The following is a 17,051-nucleotide window of genomic DNA, read 5'->3' as shown; positions in this document are numbered from 1 at the left end:
CCCGCCCGCCCAGCGCGCGCCGGCCCCCTTTCCGCCCGCCTCAAAGCCCAGGGAGCAGCCGCGGGAAGCGCTGATTGGCTCCGGGCGGAGCAGGAGGCACGAACAATGCTGTCCTCCCCCCTTAAAAAGCGGGCGGCGAGGCTGGGCGACTGGGGGGGCAGCGCGGCGAGGAGTAGGCGGCGGTGGCGGCGGAGCCGCGCTGGTGGGGGCGACCGAGGAGCCTCACAGAGCGAGCGAGCGGGCGGGCGAAGAAGGCGGGAAGGAGGCGAGCCGAGCCTGCGGAGGGAGGACCGGTCGACGAGCAAGAGGAGACCTGGATTGTGGCGCTGGTGCCGCCGCCCCCGCCGCCCCCAGGCTGAGGCAGGCAGGCGCCTTGGCACCTCCCGGAGCCGCCCGAGGATGCCCCGCGGTTTCCTGGTGAAGAGGAGCCGCAGACCCACGCCCATCTCCTACAGGACCCGCTGCTGCTGCCCGGCGTCGGCGGCTGCCGAGGGAGGCGACCCGGCGCAGCTCTTGGTGCCCCCGCCGATCCCCGCTCCGCTCTCGGGCTCGGCCTTGGCCTCGCAACCCGCCGAGGCGCCTCTTTTGCTTGCGCCCGCGGCGCCGCACTTCGGCACGCCCGACGGCCCCTCATCCCCGGCGCCCCTGCACAGCCCCGCGCGGGCCGTCAGCGAGGAGAGGAGCCTGCACCTGGGCTCGCCGGTCTCGGCCGAGTCCTTTCCGGCGCCGGAGCCTCTGCTCTTGGGCCCGGGGGCAGAGATCAAGCTCTGGGCGGTCGCGGCCATCGCCGCCGGCCCGCCGCCGCCGCCGCCTTCCCCGGCTCCTGCGGTCGCCCAGCAGCGCAGCCATGGGCCGAGCCCGAGCGCGTCCAAGCGGCCTCAGGGCCGGAAGGCTAAGACGGCCCGCAAGCTGCACTTCGAGGATGAGGTGACGACGTCGCCGGTGTTGGGGCTGCGCATCAAAGAGGGCCCCCCCGAGCCCGCCTCGACGGCTCCTCAGCAGCAGCAGCACCAGGCGGGCGCCGGTGGAGGATCCCGCGCTAGCGGCGCGCAGCCGCTGGGCGAGTTCATCTGCCAGCTGTGCAAGGAGCGCTATCCAGACCCGCTGGCCCTGGCGCAGCACAAGTGCTCGCGCATCGTGCGCGTCGAGTACCGCTGCCCGGAGTGCGACAAGCTCTTCAGCTGCCCGGCCAACCTGGCCTCGCACCGCCGCTGGCACAAACCACGGCCTCCCAGCGCCCCCGCCGCCGCCAAGGCCAAGGCCGCGGCCGACGAGCCACCCGCCAAGGGAGGAAGCGGCAGCGGCAGCGAGAGGGACACGCCGAGTCCCGGCAGCGGCGGCGGAGGGAGCAGCGGAGGAGAGCCCGACGCTGGCGCCGAGGAGTTCGCGTGCCCACGCTGTGCCAAGCGCTTCCGCCGCCAGAGCGCCCTGCGCAAGCACCTGCCCCTCCACCACGAGCCACTCGACGGGCTGCCCTCGGCGCGGGAGGCCCCGGACGCCTGCCCCGAGGAGGCGGGCGCCCGCCACAGTCCTCTGAGCTTGCCCGGGGAGTGCCACCCGTGCCCCGTGTGCGGCGAGACCTTCACTGGCAAGAGCGCCCAGGAGCGCCACCTGCGCCTGCTCCACGCCGCCCAGGCCTTTCCCTGCAAGTACTGCCCGGCCACCTTCTATAGCTCGCCGGGTCTGACCCGCCACATCAACAAGTGCCACCCGTCGGAGAACCGCCAGGTCATCTTGCTCCAGGTGCCCGTGCGCCCGGCCTGCTAGAGGGAGCCCAGCCGTGCCTTCCCCTGCAGCACCGTCGCCGCCCAGCCCAGGAGGCGGCTGCAGGGCAACCGCGGGACTTCGACGCCAGCCACGGGGTCAGCGCGCACCGCCACCGGCCCTTTGCCGATGCCGACGTCTCGTGGAACCATCGGCCTTTTTGCCCCGGAACATCTCTCCGATGGTGTTTCAGGCTTCTCTTTGCCGCCCTCCTTTTCTTACGCTCCCCTGGAGCGCTGTCTCTGGAGCAGCTCCCTCCTCTACCCCCCGCTACTGCACTCGCGGGGGCTGCTCCAGGGGCCAGAGTTTCAGGGGTGGCTTAAACTTAAGATTCCCCTTTTCTCTCTTCCCCCTACCCGAAGTCAATCTTGAGAAATGATGATGGATGCCTTTACACTTCACAGGCTGTGAACTGAACCTTTTCCCCACTTGATTAGCTTTATTATGGCTTGTGAACCGCTGGGATCTGGCTTTACCTTTTCGCTGTGTGTTTTCTTCTCTTTTTTTAAATTTTCGATGTGAACAAAATCAATCTGCTTAAAGATATAACTTTGGTTAGTATAGCCACAAATGCCTTGACTTTAATCGTTGTTTGTCTCCAAAAAATGTTGTAGAAGCTGCCTTAATACAATGACATGCCAACCTTTTTATGTTTGTTCCTTTTCGAAGTAGATCTATATGTTGACGCTTATCTGTATATGTTGATTTATGCGTAATTGTTATTTATTCGTTATTTATTATTAATTATGGTGTTTATTTCTGATGTGCTTTGCCTCTCTCCCACCACCTCCTCCAATTCGCCCCCTCCTGCCATTTCACTGTGCATTTTAAAGTCTTTTTTAAAGGGATCTGTTGAAAAGGGTTTAATTTTTATACCTAGAATAAACATACAACTGTAACCCTTCTCTTCTTGCTTCGAGGGCTCGCGGATACTCAGCTTCCTTTTAGATGCAATCTCTTTTCTACACAATTATTTTCTTAACTGTTAGCTATTTATAGAATGCTTCAATAGAACTGTTTTAATTGTCTAATTATTTACTATTCAAATAAAAGTATTTTCAAATTCAGATACATTTATTCATTTCTGTTTTCATTTTACATTCATTTTGTACGGCAACCCTAACCTATCCACATTTCCTAGGAAGTAAGTCCCATGAGGTTTAAGGAGGCTTTCTAACCGCATATGCATAGGATTGCAGCCTTATTTCCTATTAAAAATTCCTGGTTTTCGATTCCTGGTTTGTCTGTTTTTAAAATAGCAAAAGCCAATCAAAGTTAATAATCCTTAAACTGGTGGGTCTGAATTGGTTCCGTAATTATTTATTGTTCAGAGATTACATTTTGGTAAAGCATCCAGATTTTAAAACCAGGGCTTAGGTAGGTTATCAGGACTCACACAGTCTCGGCACTGACGCATCTCTCATCATTGCCACGGCTCAATCTTGGACTCACGCATTAACGCAGTAAATGGAGGTGCCCCCACCCCAAGGGCTGGGGTTGGGGGGGGCGTTTTTCAGATCAGAGTGCGGGTATTTTCAGCCAGAGGAGAAATTAAGAACCGCTAAAGGCAGCCAGCGAGTTGGATTAGTTTTGCAAGCATCCTTCGGAGTTTCAAGCTTGCGATGCTGGGGTCGGGAAGAGTCCTCCGGAGAAAAGCCCCCCCGCTGTGCTGCGAGAACCCCCAGAAACGATTTCCCAAGGATGCTTTCTAGTGTTTAAAGTTGCGAAAGTTCATCCAATGCCTTCTTCCTCTTGCCGCTCGCTTTGCCGCTCTCGGGAGAAGAAGGACAGCGTCTAGACGTCGCCGAGCGCACCAATCCCCTTCCGCGAGGAAAAGCGCATGGAGGTCCGTCTCCGCAGGCGCTTTCCTGAGCGCTTCGCCGGCAGAGCTCCAGGGTTCAGGGGGTGGGGACGAGCTCCGGCCACCCCTGGGCCCATAGTGCCGTCTGCAGCGGGGAGAGCCGGCCTAATGCGGGGAAGGAAATGGGTGATCCCAAGCGGCGTTTGTTTGCCATGGGGCCTCACTTATTTCGCGGGGCAAGAGGAAGGAAAGCCGCGAACCTTCTCCCCCCGCTGCAGCCCAGCTTGACTTTGATCCTTTCGCCGAACTTTCACCCCTCCGCCAATCTCCCCCTCCCCACCCCGGGCTATGGGGGGCCTCCACTGGGGCGGGGGGAGCAGGTGGGAACCCGGCCGAGCCCTTTGACCCAAGCGGCGAAATAATGTTTTCGCTTCTTGCTGCCCCACGGATGAAGGAGACACTCAAGCTTTCTTCAGAAGGACTTTTCCAGATACATTAAGTTGTGGGAAAGGGACCCACATCTTTCCCCGCCGGGCGCCTTGCAAAGGTCACCAGAACGTGCTTCAAAAACGAAACGAAACACCCTCGCCTCCTCAAAATGGCCACCGCCTCCCTCAGAGGGGAGCAGCAGGCCTACGAGGCGGCGGCGGCGGCGGCTGGCCCCTTAGCCCGGCTGTAGGGGCGCCTCAGCAGCGCGGAATGGCGGGAACCAGAGAGGCGCTCTTCTCTCAGGCCTTGGGAGGCGCGGAGTAGGCCTAGGACCAAAGGAGGAGCAGCAGCGCTGGCCTAATATACTTTGTCACCTGAGGAGAACCACAAAATGGCGCCCCCCTCCCTGCCAAGGAAAAAGAGGCGAGGAACAAGGGAGGGAGGTACTAAAGATCTATATGATTCTGTGATCCTACATTGGGATCTGCTACCACCGTGGATCTTGCTTCCTCACCTTGCCTCTTGGGTGGGGTGGCCCTGAGTAAACATGGCAGGTGGGCTCTCCCTTGAGTTTACCTCTGAGCAAATGCCATCCTTTCTGGGAGAGAACATAGGGACCCCTCTTTTTCCTTCACAGGGTGGGCTGGGAATGGAGCAGAGAAAGGTAGAAAGCAGGCGTGAGAGAAGAGAATCCTCATTAGCCAGACCCTGTCTTCTCAACTTCATTCCTTTCAGGTTTGGCCATATTGTTTGGTTCCCCACTCCAGGTAGGGAGAGAAGGATCCAACAGCTACCGTGTTTCTCCTAAAATAAGACACCGTCTTATATATTTTTTCCCTCAACAAAACACAGTATGGCTTATTTTCAGGGGGTGTCTTATTTTAACCGCATCGCATCGGTACGCTGCATAGCCACGCCTCTCCAGGCTGTTTTAATGGGAGGTGCTACGTCACTATGGCTTATTTTCGGGATATGGCTTATTTTCGGGGAACGGCTTATATTTCGCAAATGCATAGAAATCCTGCTATGGCTTATTTTATGGCTATGTCTTATTTTAGGAGAAACACGGTATGTGAGCAAGGAGGCCAAAAAGAGGCCAAAAATGAGAAGTGCCTTTGTAGCCGAGGGCTTGCTCTTAGATATTTAATTTTTTTAAAGAGGGGGACATCTGGAGTCCAACATCGAGAGGGCAAACAGGTTGGCTACTTTCCCTTTCTAATAACATCTCGTACTTATTTATTTATGCCAAGTAATGGGTGATTTATTCCTTAAGAGCACCTGTGATCTGAAATTGGGGCAGGGTGGAGGGGGAAGGGAAGGAATGGGATTGTCCTCCTTAAATAAATAGTGATTTTGTGAGCCTTTGTGTTGTTGTTGTTGTTCAGTCGTTCAGTCGTGTCTGACTCTTCGTGACCCCATGGACCAGAGCACGCCAGGCACCCCTATCCTTCACTGCCTCTCGCAGTTTGGCCAAACTCATGTGAGCCTTTGTAAGCACATGAAATGAGCACAGATGTTTTGCCCAATCCAGCAGAAGATTGTTCTGTGCAAGCTTCTTCAAAATAAATAGAAGCTGCATAGGCAGTGGTAGCTTATGCCCATTGGGTTGAGAGTTGCTCAGTTGGCATTTGCCACTTTAAAGCCAAGGATCATTATTTGTGCAGCCTGTACTGTTTCCTGCTCAGTGCCACTTCATTGCTCATTTGTAGTGGAGGACTAGGCTCACTGAAAGGAAGAGAACATGAACTTTAGAACAGTTTCTCTCAAGGTTATTTATTCCCTGGTTTGCAAAATAACGAACCTTTCATCCTTTTCTGAGATGCCCTTTCCTTTAGCATCATACGGAGAAATTTCATGTCATCTGCATTATTTTCCCCATAGAGTCAGCCCACAAATTCAGCTGCCAATGAACCACTGAGCATAAAGTGATAGGCAGGCATATACAGTATGCGTTCCTGACCTCAGCCACACATTGCAACTGTGCCTTCAAAGTACTCTAAAACAAATAAGGGCAAAATTATTAATTTTTCCCTAACCAAAAGATGGAAATATCCCAGGGTGCTTTCAAGAGTTTTTACCTACGATTTCAATAGAACTTACTCTCAGGTAACTGTGTATATATAGAATTGCAACAACCCCCCCTCTTTTAAAGACCAGATATAAACATGCAGTAGCCTGCTTTTCTCACCTGTGCAGCAGAAACTGCGCCTGCTTGAATTCCTTCTTCTAGTGCATACTTTTAGATTTTCAGGAAACCTTTCTTCCTTTGCAACATCAGAAACTGGAACCTACAAGAAGAGTGGAACGTAATGGTGGGGGAAATAGGATAATCTTTTATTTAAAATATCCCCTGCTTTTCGTAAACAAAGCTTAAGGTGGCTAACAACAATAATTAAACAATTATAAAATAACAGTAAAATAGTAAAAGCAGCAAAATATAAAGTACAAACTGCAATTAAGTAAGTGAACTTCTAGCAAATCAAGACCAAATCATGGAGAATGCAACCACTCATGGTCCAGAAGCCTTATCCTAAAAGAAAAGTGTTCAACAACCCAGTGTTAAAAGGGGGGCAAGATAAGCCTAGGGAGGGAGTTACAGAACCTGGGCACAGCAGGTTCTGACACACAGTCTCAGTTGAACATACTTTTTGGGATAATGACACATATTAGGAAGGTCTGAGATCAGCAGAGAAAATAATTGAAATTCATTGCTTTTAAAAACTTTTTTATTGTGAGGATTAACCTTAGAATTAACACTTGTCTTGAGGTTTAGTTCTTGGGGATGTTTTGTTCACTTGGGGGCCTTAGCTGTGCAATTTCATCAGCATAATGTGTGATGTGCTATTAGTGCTTCATTGTTTCTGATCAACAGTGTTAAAACTGCTGCTATTAAGGTTTTTTTTTGTTGCAATTGTATATAGGGTATACACAGTTACCTGAGAGTAAGTTCTATTGAAATCAGTTGTGTATACAATTGCTTTGAGGGATAGATTGAACAACACAGGTCAGTTTACTTCCAAATAAGCATGCATAGGATTGCACTGCCTATGGGGAAGGAAACTGACTTAGGGGAATTGCTAACTTCTCTAGTAATGGCATGTCATGGTTGTGATGAACTGAATGCTTCTAAATATATGCAGGGGAGTGTGTGCATTTTGAATTCACATTTCATGCACTTACCAGTAGTTATTATACATGGAATAGTGCTTTAATGGAGTAAGTTGACTTATCAAAGAAGTTACCTGTTGGCATGGCATGGCATATTTGTGTTCAGGATGGGAGAGACAGACCTGGTCTGCTGGTGTGCATTTACACACAGCGTGGAGAGACATATGGACTGAGGCTGTATAAGGCTTCCTCCCCACCACTTCAGTTTCCAGCAACCACCATATCCTCCTAGGACTCAGTGCAGGAACTTTGCAGGTTGCCCAGGGGACCTAGTAGGAGCTTTTTGCCTGCATGCATATTGGCCTGGTGAGTGGTCTTCTACTGCTTATTCTATACTGTATTTGGGAAATTGGTTTGTTGGTGGTGCCATTCAGTTGGTTAATTTGGTCACTTATGGAGGCAGTGACATCACGGCTAGGCATGGTGGAATTTATTTTGTGCTGATGGAATAGGACTAAAAGACTGAAATTAAGATGATGCTTAATAGATCTATTGCCTGGTATATACTGTAGGGCTGGGTGCTATCGCCAGCTAAACTTTGCTATATCAGATGTTGGATGTTGGAAGGAGGTGGGGAGGACGAAGGCAGTTGCCAGCCACAGAGGCAGTTAATGTAACCGTGTGTAGCTTCTGCCTCTTCCTGGTGAAGCTGGGCAGGCAGCACTGCCCTGGGTGGAGTGGAGAACCCCAGGGTGCTGCAGGGCATAAGGGTAAAGGTGAAAAAAGGTAAAGGACCCCTGGACAGTTAAGTTGAGTCAAAGGTGACTATGGGGTTGTGGTGCTCATCTCTCTTTCAGGCTGCGGGAGCCGGCGTTTGTCCACAGACAGCTTTCCGCGTCATGACTAAACTGCTTCTGGTGCAACGGAACACCGCAACAAACCAGAGTGCATGGGTGGCACTGTGGTCTAAACCACTGAGCCTCTTGGCTTGCTGATCAGAAGGTTGGTGGTTCGAATCCCTGTGACGAAGTGAGCTCTAGTTGCTCTGTCCCAGCTCCTGTCAACCTAGCAATTCGAAAGCATGCCAGTGCAAGTAAATAAATAGGTACCGCTGCGGCGGGAAGGTAAATGGCATGGCATGGTACCACAGAGCCGCCGGCCTGCGCAGAACTGCTCCCCCCAATTATAGTCTTGCTTCGCAAGTGGCAGCTACCAGGAGCCACCATTCCACTTGGGGTGAGGAGGAACGGAGGGAGGAGGCAGCCTGCCAATGCTAACACAGCCGGGGGGGGGGGGACAAACACACTGGCTGGCAGGTAGGCAAGCCCCACTCCCAAGGCCAGCAACTGGGCTGCGGAGGGAAGGAAGGAGGGAGTGGGTGAGCATCAGGCGGCCTGATTGAAGGGCGTGATGCTGGCTGCAAGTGGGCCGGGGGATTCACGATACATTGCCTGATTGGAAATTCTGAAATTGCTCTTGTGATTTTACATTTAAAACGAATGTATTGATATGTCGCCCAGGCCTAATATGCTGCATAATTTAAATTAATCTTCTAATGCCACAATTAACTGCAGTAACTTGGAGTGTAAATGGCCTGGGTGTTGTTGTGCAGTCGTTCAGTCGTGTCCGACTCTTCGTGACCCCATGGACCAGAGCACGCCAGGCACGCCTATCCTCCACTGCCTCTCGCAGTTTGGCCAAACTCAAGAACACTGTCCAACCATCTCATCCTCTGTCGTCCCCTTCTCTTTGTGCCCTCCATCTTTCCCAACATCAGGGTCTTTTCTAGGGAGTCTTCTCTTCTCATGAGGAGCCTCAACTTCAGGATCTGTCCTTCTAGTGAGCACTCAGGGCCAATTTCTTTGAGAATGGATAGGTTTGATCTTCTTGCAGTCCATGGGACTCTCAAGAGTCTCCTCCAGCACCATAATTCAAAAGCATCAATTCTTCGGCGATCAGCCTTCTTTATGGTCCAGCTCTCACTTCCGTACATTACTACTGGGAAAACCATAGCTTTAACTATACGGACCTTTGTCGTATAGTTGGCCTGGGTACAACAGTTAAAAGAATAAGGTTTGCTTTAAAGCAAGATAACCCAGACCTTGTTTTTAAAAAAGAGACATTTTTTAAAAATGAAACATAATACTGTCACAAAATCCTTCCAAGTGGAGGTGGAGATTGGTACGCCTTACAAGGTACTTCCAAAAGTAGAGGGTCAGCAATCTAGAATTCACCCAAACTTGAGTTTCAATTAAAAGTTATTCTAAGTGACACTAATGGAAGATTTAGCTTCTTCAGATGTCAGTTAGATAACTCCTGGCTGACACGGTGTTCTATTTATGTACCTAATATCCAACAAAAACAGTTTCTGGATGAAGCTTTTACATTACTGTATAACATAAATCCTCACACAATTGACTGCTTTCCCTCTTACTTCATTAACACTAAAATGGGGAAAATACTTCAGGGAAGAATCAGAGAAACAGCTCTGGGAACAAATTTGGGATAATAATAATAATATTTTTATGATTTATACCCTGCCCATCTGGCTGGGTTGTCCCATAAACTACATTCAGATCCATCTCAATAAGAACTTGAGATAATGCTACTAAAGATGGCACATCACTGGTACATGTGCCCCAACAGATTATATAGCATTAATCATAACACATCAAATCTTTGCTGGTGGGAATGCAATTTTCCTGGCTCTCTAGTACACATGTGGTCATTTTGCCCCAAAATTATTACTTTGAGGGGGAAAGTTTTTTAAACAATTAATCAAAAGTAATACAATTACAATTAGAAACCCTGCTGAGGGTATCCTATGGATTATACCTACAGCATTGTTTGGTTTGGACAAAATCTGTTGCATGGGACTATCATCCTTCAGTTGGGATTTGATTCTGCATTAGCTTTGCTTAATCAAAGATTACGGAATATTCATTTTCAGGACCTATTGGTTCACCCATTCTTAGTTCCTCAAGAAGTTCTTATGATGATCCATTTCATTAGCTTAGTCAAACATCATAGCTTATTACTGAGGATGCCCTATTTTTCAAAAGCCAAGTTACCTCTGCAAAGCAATATTTTGAACAAAATGTGGGGTAGCCCTTAAAAGCAAAGGATTTTAGGTATACAAAAAACAGATTAGGGCCGAGTGATACCTGCTTTTCAACATCAGTGGCTAAACATTGGTCCAGTATACCTGAAGGAGCGTCTCCACCCCCATCGTTCAGCCCGGATACTGAGGTCCAGCGCCGAGGGCCTTCTGGCAGTTCCCTCACTGCGAGAGGTGAGTTTACAGGGAACCAGGCAGAGGGCCTTCTCAGTAGTGGTTACTGCCCTGTGGAATGCTCTCCCAACAGATGTCAAGGCAATAAGCAACTATCTTACTTTTCAAAGACATCTGAAGGCAGCCCTGTTTAGGGAAGTTTTTAATGTTTAACGCTGTATTGTGTTTTAATATTCGGTTGAGAGCCGCCCAGAGTGGCTGGGGAAACCCAGCCAGATGGGCGGGGTATAAATAATAAATTATTATTATATTCCAATACTGCATATCATAATGCCTGAAATTGGAGATCAGGCGTGGGGAGGGGGGAAGGAGCAGCCATGGAGATCAGATAGGTGGGGGGAGGCGAGGAAGGGGAGTCACCTCCACCGTTTGAGCGGGGGGAGGAGGGTGCATAAGCCCCCCTGTCAGCAAGGCAGCCAGTGAAGATGCATGTCCAGTGTGGTTGCTGCTGCTTTCCTGCTGAGAAAAGCTGCTCTGCCTCAGTGCCAGAGGAAGGTAGTGCCATGGTGCCTTGAAGTGAGGGCGATCAGCTGCCCTGTTCTCCATCAGCTTCAGGGAAGGCAGCTCAGATCAGCAGTTTTATCAGGTGAGATCATTGTGCGATATGGTGGTGCCTTGAAATTAGCTGCTCTGCTCTCCCTCGCGTGAGGAGCGATATATTGCTGCGTATCGCTGGGTCAAAATCGTTATTGCGGTGTGATTTCAAAACTGATTTGGGCCAATACATTCAAAAATTGCACAGCGCTAGAACAGACCATAAAATCTGTGATATTACCATGCAGAAATGACAAATATTTAGTTGGGGGGAGGCAAGGGATGGGGCCGTGGACCCCTCTGGGTGTATTCCAGGGACCCCCAAGGGTCCCTGGACTGCTAATTGGGAACCACTCTCATAGGGTGTTTACTCTAACCAGATCTAATGTGTTGCTTTCTCAATTGCTGTGGGGGAGATTTGTTGGTGTTTTTCTCTGGAGGTTTTGTGCTACTAAGAACCAAGAGGTGGAATCTGTGGAATGTGTACCTTTGTTTTGTAATTTTTATGTTGGAGCTTGTTAGCAAATGATTGCCAATTTACTGGCCAAACAAGCAGGCAGGTTAGCTCAATGTTATGTTAATTACTTGGAGATAAAATACCATGGGTATCATAGAAAGTGGCCAAATTTTTATTGGTGACAGTGAGGACAAAGAGATGAATAACCACCACCCAAAGTTGGAAAGAAAAATTTCAGGGGCTACTTAGGTTATCTTCTATATATGAAACTTTAGCCAATACAGTGGTACCTCAGGTTACATACGCTTCAGGTTACATACTCCGCTAACCCAGAAATAACACTTCAGGTTAAGAACTTTGCTTCAGGATAAGAACAGAAATTGTGCTCTGGCGGCACAGCAGGAGGTCCCATTAGCTAAAGTGGTGCTTCAGGTTAAGAACAGACCTCTAGAATGAATTAAGTTCTTAACCCGAGGTACCACTGTACCATTTAAATTATGTTTTGCATTGCATTTTGCTCCGCCCTTAAGGCTATGGTATACTGTATGCTTTTATTTTTGGTCTTATTGCTGATCTGTTGAAAATAATAAACTGATGATGAAGCAGAGGTGCTGACTCAGGAATGAGATGGGGGCCTGGTTGCACATGCACAGCATAACATTTGGGCATCACGTGTGACGCTGTGAGGTGCACAGCGCCGGACATCAGACGCGACACTGTCACACTCGATTTCCAGCCGTTGCACAGCAGCTTGGCTTCCGTGGCATATGGCTCCCCCCCTCTTCCTCCTGCCACCACCTTGGGTTGGGGGCTGCTTCCCTTCCGTGGCAGGGGGAGGAGCTGAGCTTCCCCCATGTTCCTGGCTCCTCCAACCTAGTGTGACCATGCGATGTCTGGACGTCGGCTGTGATGCTGTTGTTACAGCTCAGCTTCTGTTGTCAGCAGCTCCTCCTCTTCCTTCTCCTGCTCCTGCCATGGGCTGGGGGCTGCTTCTCCTGTGTGGCAGGAGGAGGAGCTGAGCTGCCACTGCGCAATGCCTGGACGTTGTGTGTGATGGTGGTGTGTCTGGGCATTGCGTCGTGACATCATGTGTGGTGTCTGGCAAACATTGAGGGGGACTAAAGGTAAAGGGACCCCTGACCATTAGGTCCAGTCGTGTCCGACTCTGGGGTTGCGGCGCTCATCTATGACAAAGCCGCTTCTGGCGAACCAGAGCAGCGCACGAAAACGCCATTTACCTTCCCGCTGGAGCGGTACCTATTTATCTACTTGCACTCTGACATGCTTTCAAACTGCTAGGTGGGCAGGAGCTGGGACTGAGCAACGGGAGCTCATCCTGTCGCAGGGATTTGAACCACCAACCTTCTGATCAGCAAGCCCTAGGCTCTGTGGTTTAACCCACAGCGCCACACCCTAGGCTCTGTGGTTTAACCCACAGCGCCACACCCGCACAAACAAATATGTCCCCCCAAGGATTCATTACCCCAAGGTAACCCTCCCCCCAGCAGTTGGCATGCCTGTGATGAAGTAATATTTTTACAGTAACAAGCATAGCAAGAATTGGGCAAAAACAAAGTAATTTAAGTCCTGATGACTGATGCTCTTCACTAGCTGGTGTGATTATTAAAACAGTAATGATCAAAACAGCAGTGGGAACAAGATAAATTAAACGAACAGAGTGCCAGGTGACCAGCTAATCTTGAATAAACAGAGCACCCACTTCACATTAAAATGGGGCAGCTTTGCTAACAGGATCCTTTGTCTAATGCTTTCAGCCATATTAGAGTACTGTTCAACAGAATGGATGGAAGTAAAAGGTCTGTTCAAGCTGCATTAACTACACCAAACTTCTAATATCAGAAATTTTGCTTTGACGTAAGGGTGACTCAAGGCATGGATATGGAGGCTCAGTGCACAGGGACAGTAATTGTGGGGGAGAAAGAGATGGGAAGCTGTGCCCTCTGTACTTGAGCACAGGAAATCTTGCTTCAGACTCCTTGCAAGTGAGGATTTACCCCCTCACTATTGTGACGTTAATACTGTAGTTAATAGGTATAGAAAAAGGAACAACCATTCTAGTGATTAAGGTTTCATAAAATAATTCAGGAACTCCATTTTACTCCCACACTTTCTGTTGCATTTGATACACATAGTCTAAAGCAGGGGTCCCCAAACTAAGGTCCGTGGGCCGCATACGGCCCACGCAAGCCAATTATCCGGCCCCTGGCGACCCCTGCCGCCCACTCTTAGTGGCGCAGCTACCCATTTCTGGGTTGGTGTGGCACCGGAAATAGCTTGTGCGCATGCACAAGCGTCATTTCAGCGCACTTCTGGCGCGGCGCAGCACCAGAAATAGCTTTTGTGCATGTATGTCATTTCCGGTGCACTTCCAGGTCTGCGGAGGCCTGTGCACACATGCGCACTAGCTATTTCTGGTGCTGCTCCATGCCGGGAAAAGTGAGTGTGTGCGCGTATGGGCGAGCGCTCCCCCGCTGTGCGTTCAGTGCTGGGGGAACCGGCCCAAAGGCCAGGTAAGTTTGGGGACCCCTGGTCTAAAGGATGTAAGGTAAAAAACGGATTAGGGATGGGGAACTTCAGGCAGTCCAAATGTTGCTGGACTGATGGCCATTCATAGCAGGGCTGGCAAGATGTGCCCAAAACTTCTAGAGGACCACTCCCCATCCCTGTGCTAGATTATGTGAGGTGGTAGTAGAAAGTGAGGCTTGATGGTGGATAATAGCAGCTAATCAGATCCTGTTGTGTTCTGTGAGCTGGAAGCCAAAAAGCTGGTTTGGATGGAAAACAGAGACATAATTGGGGTCTCTATTTTCCATCTGAATCAGCCTTTTGGCTTCCAAAAACATTTTAGCCTAGCTCAGGTAGAATGTTGGGACTTGGGCTAAACAGACCCTAAAGTAATCTGCAGGTAAAGCTAAGAAACAGAATCTGGGCTGCACATATCTAGGTCCCAGCTACCACCACCACAATAACTGCCACTATAAGATAGGGAAATGAAAGTCAGAACAGGTAAAAAATATATTTGCTTTTTTGTGTGTCCAAGGTGGAGAATGGCCAATCAAGCATTCTTTCGCCCCTGATCAAACTTAGTCCTCACTGGGGTGTTTTTTGAGTTCCCCCAACAATATCTTGTTCTTCTGAAGGCTCAGGTTATTTCCAAAACTGCTAAAACTTCTCTCCTGTGAGTGTGTGGTGCTTTTTTTGTTACATAAACATCGGCACCCACAGCATGAGCACTGGAAATAGAGGAAACGAAAGATTGCAGTCTACTCCTGGGTTGAAAACCTATCAGAGTCTGGAGTTCCTAGCCAGCTAAGTCTTACTTTAAAAAAAAACCCAACTACTTTAAATCCCTGTGCATTCACCATCCATGTATAAGACGATTTTTTTTTTTAGCAAAAAACATTGTCTTATACATGGAAAAATAAAGTTAATGGCAATTGGACATATTATCATCATGCTGTTTGCCAACATTTCCCAGAAGCATGTGAATTTCATGCTAAAAGAACAAAGTTCAGTGTTTAATTTGGAGGGTTTGCATCTCAAACAGTAAATTCCTTGGTAATCAAACAGTAACTTGATTCTAGTTTATTATTTCCTTGATTTTATTATTAGTTTTATGTTTTAACTACTATAAAATAGTGCCATCAGTAGCTTTCAAACAATTTTTACTAAGAATAAATAAATAATTGCAGACATGAAAATATGTAGACTGTAAATATATTCACAAGGTTTAAGTAAAATAACACCACCACCAAACTTTTGCCACTGGGGCATACAGTTTGAGTTGTAGACTTTGGGGTGCAGGGGGGTGTCCCTTCCGATTAAAATACACATAGGGACATCACATTTTGAGATTGCATTTCAGTGTTAAACAGAGAAAAATCAACAAATTATACATCAGACATACAGATTGTTTAAAGCAGACCTAACAAATCAAAGAAGTCACAGGGATTGGATGCACCCCCCCCTTTTTTTTTTACTGGCAAAGGAAATCAATCTCACAGTCTACTAATGTATCTCAAAACTCTTAACAAATACTTAGAACCACCAAAGAGGACATAATTTTCATCTCAGTGAATAGTGGTAGTTGACCGAAGTCAGCTAAATAACTATGGCAGTGGGCTCAAAGTAAGCTTATGGACGTTTCCAGATACATGCACCTTAGTAGTCAGAAATAGGGCTGTTGTATTCATTTCAGTGTCAAGAAATGCTTTGCATTTGCTGCAGGTGGTACTGATGCCACACTGGACTGAGGTTGCCGACTTCAAAAGAGCAAGAATTCCACACACCACCAGTTCCTAACAATGTTGTTCCTGAAAGGTGTTGCTTTTACAGTACTGCAAAGTTTAATGTATATTGCAGGCCTGGGAGAAAATGGCTTCAAGCCACCGTATTTCAATCCAATTTACTCTCAGGGGGCAATTTTTAAATGTATTTTTCATCCTTAAACCTTTATCACTGAGTGGTTTGGGTTGTGCAAAACTTTTCAGTTTGTCACTAAAAGATATGTGGCTCTCAAAGTCTCCAGGTCACATATGCAATTAAGAATACTTTCAATCTGAAAGCATAGCTATAAGCAGTAGTATTTGGAAATATGTTATATAAGACACTACTGTTTTGTTTCTTCCACACCAATAAAAAAGTGGTTAGTTATTAGCTATGATAACTAGAAGCACTGTCTAGTGAACAGTTTTCCCCACATGAAAATATGTGCAACGAAACAAAATTCATGACAAAATAACAAAGAAGAAAAATCAAGCTATCCACATCTAATCTGTAGCAAAATGACAACTTGGTAAAAATGCCTAATCACAGAGGGCACCATAATTTGGTACTGCAATGAGTGAGGAGCCTCCAAATCCACAGCAGTTAATGTTTTGGGTGGGGATGGGACGGTCACATGAGTATTTTCTACACAAAGTGTCTGGGCAAGAATTGGATAGGAAAGACCAGTGTGATTTGTGACATGCATAACAAGAAAATAATGATGGTTTGCACTAGCACAGCTCATAGATACAGCTAGGTCTGATTGCTTAGTTGGATAAGTATTTCCTTAGATCATACTGGAAGTCCTAAGCAAGAAGGTGAGAGGGTACATGAGCCTGAACTGCTGCACATTTCAAGACTGCATGAACCAGCTTTATTTTCATAATGTATGCAGATGTTCTGGCAGGGGCGTCGCTGGGGAGGGGCGGTGGGGGCGGCACGCCCCCAGTGACAGGGTGAGCAGCGGCGGGTGGGGGTGACAAGCGGCGGCCCCTCCCGCCACTCCCACGTGCCGCCGCTCCCTCCGTCACCCTGGGAGGAGCAGCCGAGCGAGCACCCCGTCCGTGCAGCGCTGCTCCTCCCAGGGTGACCGGTGGTGCGTGGGGAGTGGTGGGAGGGGCCGCCGCATGTCACCCCCACGCACCGCTGCTCGCTCCGTCGCCGCGGGGGTGGGGTGGGGAAAGGAAGCAGAGCAGGCGCATTCAAGCACCGCTCTGCTTCTTTTTCCCCTTTCCGCCGCTTTTTTCGGCGGGGGGTGTGTGTCGACCAGCGAGGGGGGGGGTGTCGCGCTTGTCACCCCCTCCTCGCTGGCCACCACCCCCCGCCGAAAAAAAGCCTCGGAAAGGGGGAAATTCCCCCTTTCTGCATCCACGTGCGTT

General features: G+C 49.0%; 1 protein-coding gene across 1 annotated transcript; it reads left to right on the top strand.

Moving 5' to 3' along the window:
- Positions 1-314: 314 nt before the first annotated feature.
- On the top strand, positions 315-2,833 carry INSM1 (INSM transcriptional repressor 1). Its single transcript, XM_033154124.1, has one exon. It carries the CDS (start codon positions 400-402, stop codon positions 1,765-1,767), a length of 1,368 nt encoding a protein of 455 aa, XP_033010015.1. The 5' UTR covers positions 315-399; the 3' UTR covers positions 1,768-2,833.
- The last annotated feature ends 14,218 nt before the right edge of the window (positions 2,834-17,051 follow it).

Source organism: Lacerta agilis, chromosome 7, assembly GCF_009819535.1.
Source record: "Lacerta agilis isolate rLacAgi1 chromosome 7, rLacAgi1.pri, whole genome shotgun sequence".
Taxonomy (NCBI): Eukaryota; Metazoa; Chordata; class Lepidosauria; order Squamata; family Lacertidae; genus Lacerta; species Lacerta agilis.
Note: the sequence above shows the minus strand (reverse complement) of the source record. Positions and strands in the feature narration are given on the sequence as shown.